Raw genomic sequence first — 14,800 nt, 5'->3', positions numbered from 1 at the left:
GTATAAAATAAGGATGTAAGAAATATTTTATACTTCTGTTCAATTATTTCTTACAGTAATATTTTTACTGCAAATGAAATTAATGGATCTGGAACTGTATTACGCACTTTAGTGGCAACATTTGCAAAAATACACTTTTTGAAACCTGAGTACTGTGATTTTTTAAAAGTAATAGGTCTACAAATTTAGATTTTAATGTAAATAATGTATAAAAAATATTTTTAATTTTCAAGCTGTAAATTTTGAATTTAAGATGTTTGTAACACAACAAATTGTGATTTATCTGCCCTCAAGCCTGCAGAGTAATCTGCAGGATTTACAAAAGGAGAGGAAAACTTATCAGCAAACATAAGAAAAGGTTTGCAATCATTAAAAAGTACAGTAGCAGTTATTACAAACTTATTTGATACTACATTTCAACACTGACCAATTTTGACAGTCTCAATACGTCATTAGTACTTTTCTGGGAAATAAAGCTAAGAAGCCATCATAACTTATCTAGCATCTAAATATAAAACAATCCAATCCACTCAGAAACCCATTGAATTCTTTATGACATAGGCAATAGCAATTTTTATGTGATACCTTCTCATATTTCTTTCAATCATCCTAACAGTTTAATGTGTTTTCATTGATTGAAGTGTTCTTTTTGATTGGAAGTTTGTTGGATGTTCCACAATAAAGATTGCAAGAGGTTGTAATGCTGAAAGGAAGTTCAGTTGTTTCTAACTGATAAGAAGAATGATCTGTCTCATTATTTCCAGGATAAGAAATGGATAATCAAGCATATGAAAATATGGCTTGTAACCCAGTGTCATATCTTGTTAGATGAACAAAATTAATAAAAAAATTCATAATCTAGGTGTAACAATGTTTAATATTAGGGACAAGTTATTCAGAAAGAAAAATTTTAATTGTAACTGTAAAATTATAGAATTGCTCACTCAGTCATACTCAAATTTTATTATGGAAGAAGATGATTTCTGTTTGCAGAATGCAGTTTGAGACGTTACTGCAGTTCACTTGAAGGTATTGTTGTCCAAGTATTTAAAAAAAAAGTATAATTTCAAAAATAAGGATTCTTGGAGGATAAATATACAAATGTGAATCCCTTTGTTGTACTGAAAGAGGAAGTCCTTTTAACCCTTGAAGGACTCATTGAAGAAACCCACATGAAGAAACCCTTTAACTCATTGAATTCCCTCTGACAAAGGGACGGAAAGTACTTTAAGCTTTTTGAGTAATTCAAAATTCTGAAGAAGAATGAAAAATGAATATTCAAATTTACATCAAGTAGTAATGAGATATCTATTTTGTTTTTCTGTCACATTAGTATTTCTACTGTGTTTAAGTACTGGGTTTTTAAATAGAAAATATTAGTTAATGTTGGAACCCGTGTATGTGTAAATATCTGATATATAATGTATTTAGTGATAATAAGTGTTTCACAAACACTTAGCCAGCTTCTGCTTCTTTTGCTTACTCAGCTTCCATGGTAAGTTAAAGTGCATAAATATATTTCTCATTGGCATGTTTTTTCCAAACTAGCATCATTAAAATCAATTTACTAATAATAATAAATATTATACTGTATACATTTTTGATGATTAGATTGGAATATTAATAAAAATCAGAACAAATTAGGTTAATGATGTTGACCTGATGAGATCTGGTAGCAAGATCTTATTCCTCCAATAATTTATACTAATTTTAAAAGCCATTATACTATATTTAAATGACATATTTTTGCCAAAATAGCACACTGTACAAATATGCTTACAGATATTTTTTTATAAATATGTCATGATTAATTAATACTTCTGTTAGATTAATGAATAAACTTAACAAAAAATAAAAATTGGAATAATATTGACAGGTAAATTTGTTTGGACTAGGCACTTGCCTTATAAAAAAAAATCTCCTGCTAATGTGCTCAAAAATATTTAGGACTAAACAGTAGTATCTGATCTGTTGTGTTTATTGGTTTAATGTATTTTTTTTTTTTAATTTAGTGTTTAAAATTAAATGTTGCTAGAGGTGTTGAATTTTCACTTAAAATTATGTATTGTGTGCAACAAATGCCCATATGTTTTTATGCATGTGGTATTTCTATAGTTGGTTTTCCAGGGGTTGATTTTGTTTTTATGTGTGTTGCTTAGATGCATTCTTTGTATCTGTTATTGAACTGCATGTCTAGTCTGTCCAATGTAATGTTTGTTTTAATCATGGCTGTTCAATTGATGTTCCTTGAATATAGTATTACCAGCTTTGTTTTATTTATATATAATAAATCTTTTGTATTTTGTGTATTTTATTTACTTATTGCAGTAGACAGAGTAGATCCACATTCAACTATAAACAAAGAATGAATCCAAGTAATATAAAAACACAAACAACGTAATAATATTAACACAAGTTTATGCTTAGTTTTTAAGTAGCTATAAACTCAACACAGTTGAACAAAGTTTAAAATTTCTATAAAAAGCATATTCAATGAACAGAAACATTGTAGATCAGATATGTTATTTACCCATATATTAAACAAGTTCAGCTTAAATAACTCTTTTGAAAGTACTTCAGAAAATTTGAGTTTTAAAGTGAGTTTTGGCAGCACAAAGATTTTTTATTTTTTATAATGTTAGCAAGTGTAAAATTCCAGTAAGAAATACAAACAAGGTTTACAACTCATTTAAAATACTTTTATAATTCAGTTGATGTTTTTAACCAGTAAGTTAACATCAAATATATGTTAAAAGGCAGACATACCCACTTTTTCTTTTTAATTTAGCATTATTCTTTTTTATTTAACATGGTAGTTACCATAACACTAAATTTTGGTAACATTTTATGCTTACTATATAAATATATGGCAAAATGTTTATAGTCTTTTTTTGTTGCCAGCATTTAACCCCTAACCGGCTTAATTTCTTCACAAAAAATGTTATTTTAATCCATTTTTACTTACTTTGAGTTTAATTCAGTACATTTCTTTGTACATATATGACTCAGTAGATGCATCATATCAGAAACTAATCTTCAAAGTTTCTGTGGTTAACAAAGCAGTAAATGATATCCCAAAAAATAAAGATACTATTTCTGTATTATACATTTTCAATTTTTTTTCTGATACTTTTATTTTTGTACTTTACATCATATTCATTTAACATTTGAAACTTTAGTACCAAAGGAGTGCAGTCCCCTTCAATCCTTATTTTATTTATTCCCAGTGGGACAGTTTATCCCAAGGTAATTCCAAAATCATCATTATGAGTTTTTGAATATCAAGCTATTTATTGTTCTATTACTTGAACACTACATTAAAAGCTGGTCACTGAACGGAAGCAAAAAATGCATCATCATCTTACCTAATTATTAGTTATGCTATTTATTAAATCTTAGTAAAAATATAAAGTAGTAACTACTTGAAATCATTGAACAGACCTTACAAAAACTGAAACTTTTAAAACTTTTTTCAACCTTTTTTTTTAACTTTTTTAACCTTTAAAAAACTGCAGGAAATAAAGTTGTGTACAACTACCATTTTCAGATTATGTAAAATTTGTAAAGTCGAACAGTCCTTAAACTGCTAGAATGGTATTGTCTGCTGCACAGCACCTTTTTTCAGTGTAATATATTCTGACTATTGTTATGTATACACTTTCAGCTGGTTGCAGGTCCGTCTAGAGACTGTTGGTAATATTATTATATTCTTGACTGCTGTATGTGCTGTCATAAGTCATGGCAGTATGGCAGCTGGTGATATTGGATTAACCATAACATATGCATTGTCTGTAAGTATTTATTCTACCTTTATATCTAAATTTATTGAATTTTTCTATTTATTTATTTACAGCATACCTTTTCATAATTTATTCATTCAGAATTGATGCCTTTTTATTAAAAAAAAATTCCTTTTAATTTAAGCAGCTGTTTGTCATATATTTTATGCTGTTTTATAGTGTATTGATGTGTCTTCCTTTTAAAAATACTATTGAAAATGGTTGATATTTAATAACATTAACCCATTAACCATCTGACTTACAGCTGTTTTATAGGTTTTCTGTTTTTGTTAAAGAAAATTATTATTCAGAATAACACTGTTGTTTTTCTTTTTCACTAGCACTAGCTTTGTGTACAGCTTTATGAAGTGCAATGAACATCATATTGTATAATCTATGTAATATCAGTTATGGTACATACTAGTAGTTACCGAGTTTATAACATTTTTATTTATTCTGAGTTGAATTTAACGTATTTGACTCGGTAGATGTCTCATATTAGAAACTAATCTTAAACTTATACGGTTAATAAAGCAATAATGGAGATACATAAAAAACAAAAATACCATTTCTGTATAATATACTTGTCCAGTTCCAATGTTTTTATTTCTGTTACGTTAACTTCTTGCTTTACAACAGCGATGTACACATTGTATTAACACTATTTACCAAAGGAATGTACTTTTTGCTCAGTTCTTATTTAATGTTCTTTTTTTTTTAGAAAGTAGTATGTTAATAAAGAATTTGTCTAAATTCTTTATCTAAATTATCTTTCTTTGTCTAAATTATGCTGCATTTAAAAAAAATATATTTGTTAATACTGATGAAAATTATTGTATACATAATTCTGTTTTAAAACTTTCTGCTCAAAAATATATTAAAAATATTAATGAAGAAATCATGAGAAGCAAATCCAAAATTAGTTGTTTTTATGAAAAAGTTGTTTTTTGAAATTCTAGCTACGATGGAAGAAAAGAAAAAAAAAATATGTAGATGTATAATGTTATGATCGTACATAAATATATTAATCAAGAAATTGCATTTATTAAGAAATTTGGCCAAGTGAGAGATGTGTGAAAATTGAAGAGATAAAAAAGAGGAATGTTGTCTAATATATTCATCACAAGGTAAGTGATCAATGATTTTATGCTGGGCATGAAACGGTGATCAACCACTGGATAAGAATGATATGCCATTCAGGACAAATAGTTTTCACTTAGAAAAATTGCATTGAATTTCTTTCCAAGATACTAGGCAGAAGGAGGATATTATTTTGAATGATGGTGATCTATATAAGTTACTATTTTATATGTGAGTGCCTTGCAAATCTTGTTAAATTATTTATTTACAAGATCTTATTTAAACAAATATTTTTACTTAGTTTTTAGTACTTGTTACTAAAGTTGGCTAAAAAAATTTATAACAAGTAAAAAACATTGAACTTGTATTGGAGTTTACCAAAATATCTACGTAGTGACAGAAAAGAAATATACTGGGTATTTTATTCACATAATTAATCGTAAAATTACAATTTTTTTCAGCAAAAATATTTTGCTTTACATATTAAAATATATTTCCAAACAATTGCTTAGCTAAATCCATCCATAACATACCTTAAAAATGGATAAAGTTTAAGGGCGAGTGAAGGATACACTAGTTAGTAATAATGCTGTAGTTAGCATAGCTGCTAATGCTAGGTTTACCAAAGGAAATTATTTGTCCTGCACGTATGGCTAGAAATTCTAAGGAATGTTCCATTACTCTCAAAATGTGTTAGCAACCAGTACCTGAATTACACACTTTATGTACCTGAAAAAAAAACATTGAACACTAAGGTAGTAGCTGCACAAACTTTTATGCTATTGTACTAGTCAGATACGACTCCCACTAGACCTTGTAGTAGTATTAGTTGGACTGGAATGAAAAGTTTAAGAAATCTTATTGAAAATGTATTGAATAGGGCAATGTTGTGGTATCCTACTGAATGTGTTATTCAGTCTCCTTTGCCTACAATCTACTATTTACTATCCCAAGAGCTATTTTTGTTTAATTTCCACTAACCCTACCATTTCTGTCCAAACCCATTACATCATTCTAGTAAGCTCTCTCACACACTTTCACACTCAATGGTACAATATTCTATCTTTTAATCGCGTATATTTTTAATTGGTGAGGAAGTGTGTAAAAAAATATTTACATTTGAAACTACATACATTTGAAATTAATGTAGTGGTTTTAATTCCCTTTTATTTAGCTTTATAAAAAAAAAATCCTAGAAACTGTACCACAGTAGTGTTATTCACTATTGGACATGAATGTTGAATTTTGAAGCAATTTTGTTACAAAGATTTTTATCATCTGTCTTTTTACATATTTTAAATTATTATGAAAATATAGGTATTGCTGAGAAATTGCAATGTAATAATTTTTTTCCCATGACAGCAATGTACTTTTTGCAGTGATGACAATACAAAAGTATAAACCTGTTTATTGACAAACTAAACCAAAATTCTTGGTTTAATTATTAGTAAAAATTGTATTTTTTGACGTTATAAGTTTTAGCATATTTTTGTAATGGTGGAAATTATGTTTTTTGTCTTGAAAAATCAAATAAAATAGGTCCCAGAAACGTATCTGCAGTGGTTTTTGAAAAATATGGGGTAAAAACCAATAAATTGAAGTAAAAAAGCGTGTTTTTTATATTCAACGCCTGGAATGCTCAGAACTGCAACGATAATAATTTCATCAATAACAGCGTCGTGTACAAATACTGGGTAGTGATCCTGAGTCCCGAAGATTGCGAAAAGTCGCGCTAATTGATTTGAGATCTGGAATCCTGCGAGTCGGATAACGTATTTCATATTCTACTGCAGCAGCTGTAATATTACCATTACACACTGATTGAATACCATATCCTGGTATTCCTCTGTTGTAAATAAATACGGCATTTCTTCAACGGCAAACCGATCACATTTAAACTAAAATTCACAGAAAACCTTCGCGACGACAGGCCAGTTCACAGTACCCAATATGCTTATGTTCCTTTCAGAATGATTTAAACAATAATATAGATTGTGCATTGTTAATACAAAAAATTTAATTTTTACTTATTTTTGTTTTACAGCTGTTGTGTAATTTCCAGTTATTGTTTTTTTTTATATTTTTAACAGTAAATTCTGTTTTACAAATTTTACACATCACCAAAAAAGTATTTGGTTTTTGTTTACATTAAATAAGTACTTTTCTGGCAAATGTAGTAATGTACTGTTTCTAAATAAAATTTGAATTTTTCTAACTTTTCTTTGTTTTATTTAACTTTTTATAACATTTTCTTCAGAATTAAATTTTGTACAGGTTTTGTTTACAAGTTTATGTGTTTATTATACATTTTGTTAAAAGTATAATAACTTTGTTAAGTTATTGTACGTCAGACATAAAAAACAGGGTTTTTTAAACCAATTTATTGGTTTTCACCCCAGATTTCTAAAAAAAGCTACTGCATATACGGTTCTGGGACCTATTTTATTCGATTTTTCAGATCATGAATCTTAAGAAAACACTAATTCTGTATCACAATTAACGTTCTAAAAGTTTCAGTACGACTTCATTTCCGCGGGGTAGTTAAAATCCGGGCAAAATCTTTCACTAGCCATAACTCGCAAACTAAGCATTTTGGGAGGTATGTTTAAATGATCTTTTTACATTATTTTCTCGAGTGAAATATGTTATGAAAGTCCCGGGAGAACTTCTTGATACATTATGCTGATTTTAACTTACGGGTGGTGAAATGAGTTTCACATAGTATGAAGTTTTTATGAGTATTTATCTTATGTATACAAAACTCCTTTCCTATTTTCAGATTACAATTAATTTAAATATGTTGGTCAGAAATGCTTCTATGGTTGAAACAAACATAGTAGGTGCTGAGAGAATAAAGGAGTACACAAAAATGACACAGGTAATACTATCATATTTATAAAGTTTTATCCATAAAAGAAACAAATATAAAAATAAAATGAAAATTTGGTTTAAAAAGGAAATTATCATTTTAATGGCAGCAAGTACTTTAAGCCCTTGATATTATTCATATTTTGTTAGTAGAGCCTGTATAATAAAGATTTTTCACTTAAATATAATATTTGGTTCCTAATATCTTTGCATTTAATAATTCAACTAATTAAAATTGGGTGATATAATCATTATACACATGAATACATACTAAATTTGCATAGTATCTCTGTATTTTTTTGTTTCTTTGAGATCAAGAAAGCAATCTGTACCTGCAAATCATTATGGAATATGTATCATCTTTTTGATATCAAGACAATTTAATCTATGAACAGGATATATGAATGGCTGCTAACCCTGTCCTTCTCATGATACTTTCATTTAAAATTTTCACCTCTTTGGGAATATAACTGGAAATATAAATATTTTTTTCCTAATTCATCCTCTTAAGAATGATTTAAAAAAAAAATCCTGTAATTAGTTTTAATAGAATTTCATATTTAGCATATACGCAAATTTATTTTCTCTTCAAAATGTTAAAATGTTCATTGGGATCAGTACTTTTACACCCTTGTTTTGGATTGCATGCTGAATAATTATAATCAAACAATTTCTTCTTCAATTACACATCCTCTACTCCCTTTCCTTTATTCATATATGATTTCCTTTTATCATGATTATTCAAAAAATAATATTACTCTTGTGTGTGATATTAATTTTTAGAGTCTAGCTAATACCTACTAATTTTACTACAATTTTATATTGTGTTTCTTGATCAACTTTGGTCATTATTGATATTTTTCTGGTGTACCACATTCCATGAAATGAATAAAATGATACTTTGTACAGGATTGGATAAAATAAAATTAAAAACCAGAACATTGGCAACACTGTTGGCAGCACTGCTCTCAACAGATGTCAGAGTTATCAGCTGATTAGATAATCTCTAAAACTTGTATACAGCTTCATAAACTTTAACCCATCAACTTTGTACTTAGTGTGTACCTTTGCATTATTATAACAAATACATATATGTCTTAGTTTTTTTAAAAAGTTTACTATTTTAATTTTTTGTTAATTATTTTGTGATTTATTGTGGGACACCTTCAAAAGTTGGGGTGAATAGGATCATGCAAAACTGAACATGCCAAGAGATTATCATCCCAACCCTCGGTCCAAACCGTAAAGAAAAGGGCTGCAAACGAATTTGAACCTGCTCTGTCAGCAATGAAGAAAGGTAAGAGCATTAGACAAGCTGCAAAAGATTGTGATATATCATATACTGTTCTGCATTGTTACTTCAAGAACAAAGATTTAAAATCCAAGGAGGGCAGACTGCCTTAACAGCAGCAGAGGAGGAGCTTACTGTGTCATACATTATACTTTATGCTGATTGGGGTTATACCTTTGATCGTAAGATGTTTTTTCAAACTTCAACCTTTTATCAAAGGCTTTCTTGACCAGTGAGAGAAAATAAAAGGGCTTTCAAAAACAATTTCTCGGTTTTTGAAACAGCATCAAGAAAAATGAAGATTAGCACTATGGCAAAATATAAAAATAGTTTGTACAGTTTCTTGTAGAATTCTTCAAGAATATTTTGGAAACTTAAAAAAGAAATTGATGGTGTGACAGAAACTAATATTGTGAACTTCAATGAAACCAAACCTTGCTGATAATCCTAGTCATCACAAGGTCATTGCAAAAAGGGGCTATAAATACCTGGAAAGAATAGTTGGAAATCAGTAACTTTAGACATGTTTGCAGCTGCTGCTAAAAGAGACCTGTTGCCTATGTTTGTTGTCTACCAAGCAAAACATTTATATAATATGTGAATGGAGAATGCTCCAAAAGGAACATGTTTGAATCGAAGTTTGTTAGGTTGGTTTGACGGCAATTGCTTTGATGATTGATCCTGACGATAATAATTTCTTATTTTTCTAAACTTACTGAAACAAAATTCTGATTGAGGACACCCTTTCAACACATTTGTCTGTAGATTCCGTTAGACTATTTGAGGAAAACTGAATTGGAATGGTGTTTTAACCCTCAAATTCATCACACTCACACAAGCACTTGATGTGGTTTTTTCAGTCATTAAAACTGAGCTGGAGAAAAATATTAACAAATTGAAAACTGGGTCCAGAGAAACTAGTAAGCTCTGTGCTTAACTTTTATACAGTATAAAGATAACATCAGCTGAAAACATAAAGACAGGATTTAAGAAATGTGGAATATCACCATTCAATCTGTCAGTAATGATACAAATGGTACTATCTGAAGAGGTAACAAATTATGGTGTATAGGCATCAAATGAAAGCACAGATCAACCTCTGATCCAACATTTAAAAGAACTAAGAGGGATAGCTGAAGCAAAATTGATTTGGACAAAAAAAAGGATTATGGTAGAACCAATTAAAAGTACCACTAAAGAGCTAAAACATGATCACGAAAGTGAAGGTGCCGACGAAACTGAAAGTAAAGGTGTGCAGAATCACAGTATTTTTTAAACTTTTTTAATTTAGTCCTTTAAGTTAGGTACTGCTTATAAAAATTCAAAAACGTGATCCTAGTGGTCCAAGATACAGATTTCTAGGTTAAAATTATTTATTTCTTATATGTGATTCTATTCATCCCAACTCTCAAACCGATAGGATCACAGCAACAAAAAAATTAATAAAAATTGATGGTTGATGGTTTAGTCGTTAAGATAAACTGACCAATATGTGGGTTGGAAAATAGATGTTAAGACTCAAAAAACAAACAGCGATGAGGGGTAATAAGCCTAATTTATTTTGCTGGATATCTTTATTCTTTTTCCTGTTTAGCCTCTGGGAATTACCATTCAGGTATTACTTCAGAGGATGAATGAGGATGATATGTATGAAGTGTAGTCTTGTTCAGTCTCAGTTTGACTATTCCTGAGATGTGTGGTTAATTGAAACCCAACCACCAAAGAACACCTGTATCCATGATCTAGTATTCAAATCCGTATAAAAGTAACTGCCTTTACTTGGACTTGAATGCTGGAACTCTCGACTTCCAAATCAGCTGATTTGAGAAGACACGTTCACCACTAGACCAACACAGTGGATTTGCTTGATATCTTCAGACTGGAATAACATGATTTTTATGAAATTTTATAAGATGGTTTTGGAATAGGGTTATTGATGTCATTTAATTTCAGATACAATTGTTATGGTTAATGATAAAAGAGGTTGAGGAGATATGGTCACCACGGGTCCCCTATATAAAAATTTTACCCAAAGAATAGAATGATAATAATTTTTTTGACAAAATTTAATATTCCTTAGGAGATTTATATACTTTTGGTTAACTTTTTTTTCTCAATCAAAGGGATAGTCTCCTATAAGAAAGAAAGAAAACAATTTTTTTTAAAACCAACTCATTAGGGATTTTTTATCAGGTTTATATACCATTAATATTGATTTATTTTTAGCTAAACTTTCTTAGCTTTTTTACTGCTCTCGTGCTAGTTTTTTTTATTACATTGGCAATTCAGTGGTTTTTCAGTTAAAATTATTATTGAAAAACTTCCAGATTACATGTTTTTTCATTACAATATCGATTTTTGACAAAAAAAACAATTAATTATGTATCAAAGTTTAGAATACTCAGTTAATGTGCAGAGTGGGGATGGATTTGCTGGACTGGTGAATGGATACCTTGCTACCTATGTTGTTCTGTTGTAGTATACTATCCTTTCCACTTTACTACTAGGTGTGCGAAAACTACTTTAGACACAAGGTAGAACTACTACGCATCTTTGTGTTTATATTTTCTTAACTTTAATACGTAATATGCATTTTATCAATATGTACTCATATTCTGGTTGTACAAACAGAGATGGGATCTTGTTAGTATTCTCTAGTTAAAGATTTATATTTTTCTCTATCAAAGGGATAGCCAACTGTTAGGAAGAAAAGCACACAATTTGTTAATATTTATACTAACTCATTAGGAATTTTTTATCAGGTCCATATATAATTAAGTATTAATTAATTATTGTATAACTTATTGAATTACTTGTACATTAATTTGTTTGAATTACAATCAAATTTGACATTTACCAAGCACAAATAAAATGTTTGAATTTTTAATAATAATGATATTATTTATAAATATATTTTTAAAAGAGGACCAAGAGGACCTTGAGGAAGACTAAGACTGATGTAAAAAATTATCTGAACATACACATACAAATAAGAAATAAGATTGAATGTACGATTAGTTTATTCACTAGTACAATAATGGAACCTTAAAAAAAAACTAATTTGACTTTGGAAAAATGTGGTTTATAAAATAACAGACAAGGTTAACAAAATTTTAGAAGATGATGCTCTTCATTGTCTCATACACAATGAAGAGCAATATTTATTAGGGATGTAATACTTCTTAAATATGCTGGACTGAATTCTTGTGATGTATAATTGATGCTTTTTTTTAATAAGAGCCTTACTCCAGGGCAGTCATCACAGATTTACAACAGAAAATTTGGAAACTGTGATTGTATTTTGCAGTATAAGGAATTTTTAACACATAGTGAAATTTGATTTGTGAGCATACAATATTCATTTACATTCACAGAGAAAAACTAATCTATCTTCTCACTGTTAACATAAGTCAACTGTGAATTTATTGATTTTAGGTTTAAATAATATTTAATTAATTCGTAATATTTATCTGTTTAGTGTTTCTAATATTAACTAAAAGAGCACAATCATTGTTTTCAAAAGTGAATTCCAACTATTCGAAATATGCGCATGTATTCATTTTTTTTTGCTAGATAAATATGATATTATTTTTGTTAAGAAAGTATTTAAGATTAAAACGTGAATAGTAATGTTTATTATTGGATGCTATCTAATTTTTCATTTCCCATTTAAAATTCTTCTTGCTAATATTTGTATTGAGCATAAGCAGCATTTTACACCTATTTTTTTCTCTTTGAGGTTAACTATAGAATGAATTGATGCAATTATTACGCGATGAATCTTCAACAATTTTTATTGAACATTCTGTAAAGTACAGTATTAATAAAGTGGTAGTAAAGTCTAAGGTCCTTCTGCAGATATTAATCATTTAGGAAATCCATTAAAGCAGAAGATGAATTAATTTATTCAAAAATAAACCGAAACATGCAATAAAAATATAATGTAAAGGCAAACATATCAAAACAGAACACAAGTTGAAATAAATTCCATAGATTTGTCAGAAAGTAGGACTATTCAAATTTGAAAATGGGGAAAAGATATAAAGAGTAAGACAACAACCGTCACAAAAAATTGTAATTTACAAGAACCAAGTTAATAAATTCCATAGATTTGTCAGAAAGTAGGACTATTCAAATTTGAAAATGGGGAAAAGATATAAAGAGTAAGACAACAACCGTCACAAAAAATTGTAGTTTACAAGAACCAAGTTTTTAATAACAATGTTTTCCTAAACTAATTATTTACTATTTTTTTATCATGAAACTCTAGAATTTATTGCACAGTGCATTAGCCACTTTTCTGAAGAAAAAAGTACTGAAATGTTTATACAACCAAAAAGTAAAGAATTTATATCTTTTTTTTTTGTTTTTTTACTGTTAACAACACAGGTCAACAAAAAAAAAATCATTTGGAACTGAGATAAAAGTAAGTGAATTAGAATTTATTTTTTATGTTGAATCTTGAAATGAAATCAGTTTTTCTTCATCACCCTCAGATTTTTAGCTATGACCCTGTAAAATATTGAGAAACATCTTAATAGAATACAAAAATTATAATAATTACAATTATAATTCCTTCCTTAATTTTGCTGACATTTAAGTTTACCTTAATTTCTTTTTTCTTATTTTCCTTTTGTGTTCAATGAAGTCTTTTTATCATCCAGCAGTAGTCACTTATCATAGATTCACCCCATCTGCCTTGATACTGCAATATACCTTGATGGAACCTTCCTCCTTGTTCATCACTGATGTCATCCAAATTTAAAAGGAAAAAGTCCAAATGAGAATGTAAAAGATAAATTTTCAATGACATTCTGCAGCCTAAATTTTTTTAGTTCACTGAGAGTTCATTTATAAGCTGATAATGATTTTCAGCCTTTTTGTTTCCAAGAAAACCATGTTTCCAAGTAATGACTTCCACACTGCTAGTTCTTTAGGATTGGATTCAGTTTGCTGTCAAATAATATATTTTCACAAATGAAAATATATTTTATATATTATATATTTTTCCAATGAATATTCCCTCTTTTAATTTGGCTTTACTTAATTGTGAAAAAACCTCAACTAAATATTTAAAGCCATCTCATTCTTTATCTAATGCTTTTACAAAATTTTTCTTCAGGCCTAGTTTTACATGTAGAGATGGTAAAATAATACAATCTGTTTTGACAAGGGGAATATTGAGAACAGTTTCCTTTCCTGGGGTAAACTGATTTTTTTTTGGTCAGTCCGAAAGACAATTGCCATGACAAAGAAAATTGTTCAGTTACAGATGTAAATGTGTTTATCTGTAGCACAACTCTCTCACAAACACATATATTTTATAAAGCCACTCTGGAGACTGAAAGCCCTATCACTTTCAGGTCAGCTATGATTCGCCATGAGTGTTTATCATACTTAATAGATTTAAAAATTTTTGAATACTTTCATATGTTTCTTTCATTCCTACATCATTTGTTAGTGATATAGAAGAAAACTTATTCGAATTATGCAACAACACTGTCTCTAAGTTTCTTTTTTAATGAGTATAAATAAACGCCAATCATGAATAACATATTCAATGTCCAGTTCAGACATTAGCCGCCTAACATGGAAGGATAGATTAAACCATCTCTTTTGAAGTATTTCAGTAAATCTTCGTTTCAATTTCTGTATACTGCAATTCTAGTATCCTTGTTTAATAAATTCCATTCTTTGAGACATGAACTTAAGAGTTCTGCATGTTGTTTCAACAAATACAAGTTCTGAATTAGATTGCTCAGTTCTGATTTTTTGATGAGGT

At 28.8% G+C, this 14,800-nt stretch overlaps 1 protein-coding gene across 1 annotated transcript in view; it reads left to right on the top strand.

The window, feature by feature from the left end:
- The window catches only part of LOC142317695 (multidrug resistance-associated protein 1-like), a 203,261-nt gene that overhangs the window by 153,687 nt on the left and 34,774 nt on the right, over nt 1-14,800 (top strand). The window contains exons 25-26 of the mRNA XM_075354243.1: nt 3,665-3,791; nt 7,639-7,737. Coding sequence (XP_075210358.1) covers nt 3,665-3,791; nt 7,639-7,737 — 226 coding nt within the window. The remainder of the gene's footprint in view (nt 1-3,664; nt 3,792-7,638; nt 7,738-14,800) is intronic.

This window comes from Lycorma delicatula, chromosome 1 (assembly GCF_047948215.1).
Source record: "Lycorma delicatula isolate Av1 chromosome 1, ASM4794821v1, whole genome shotgun sequence".
Classification (NCBI taxonomy): domain Eukaryota; kingdom Metazoa; phylum Arthropoda; class Insecta; order Hemiptera; family Fulgoridae; genus Lycorma; species Lycorma delicatula.
This window is presented reverse-complemented; position numbering and strand designations above follow the sequence as displayed.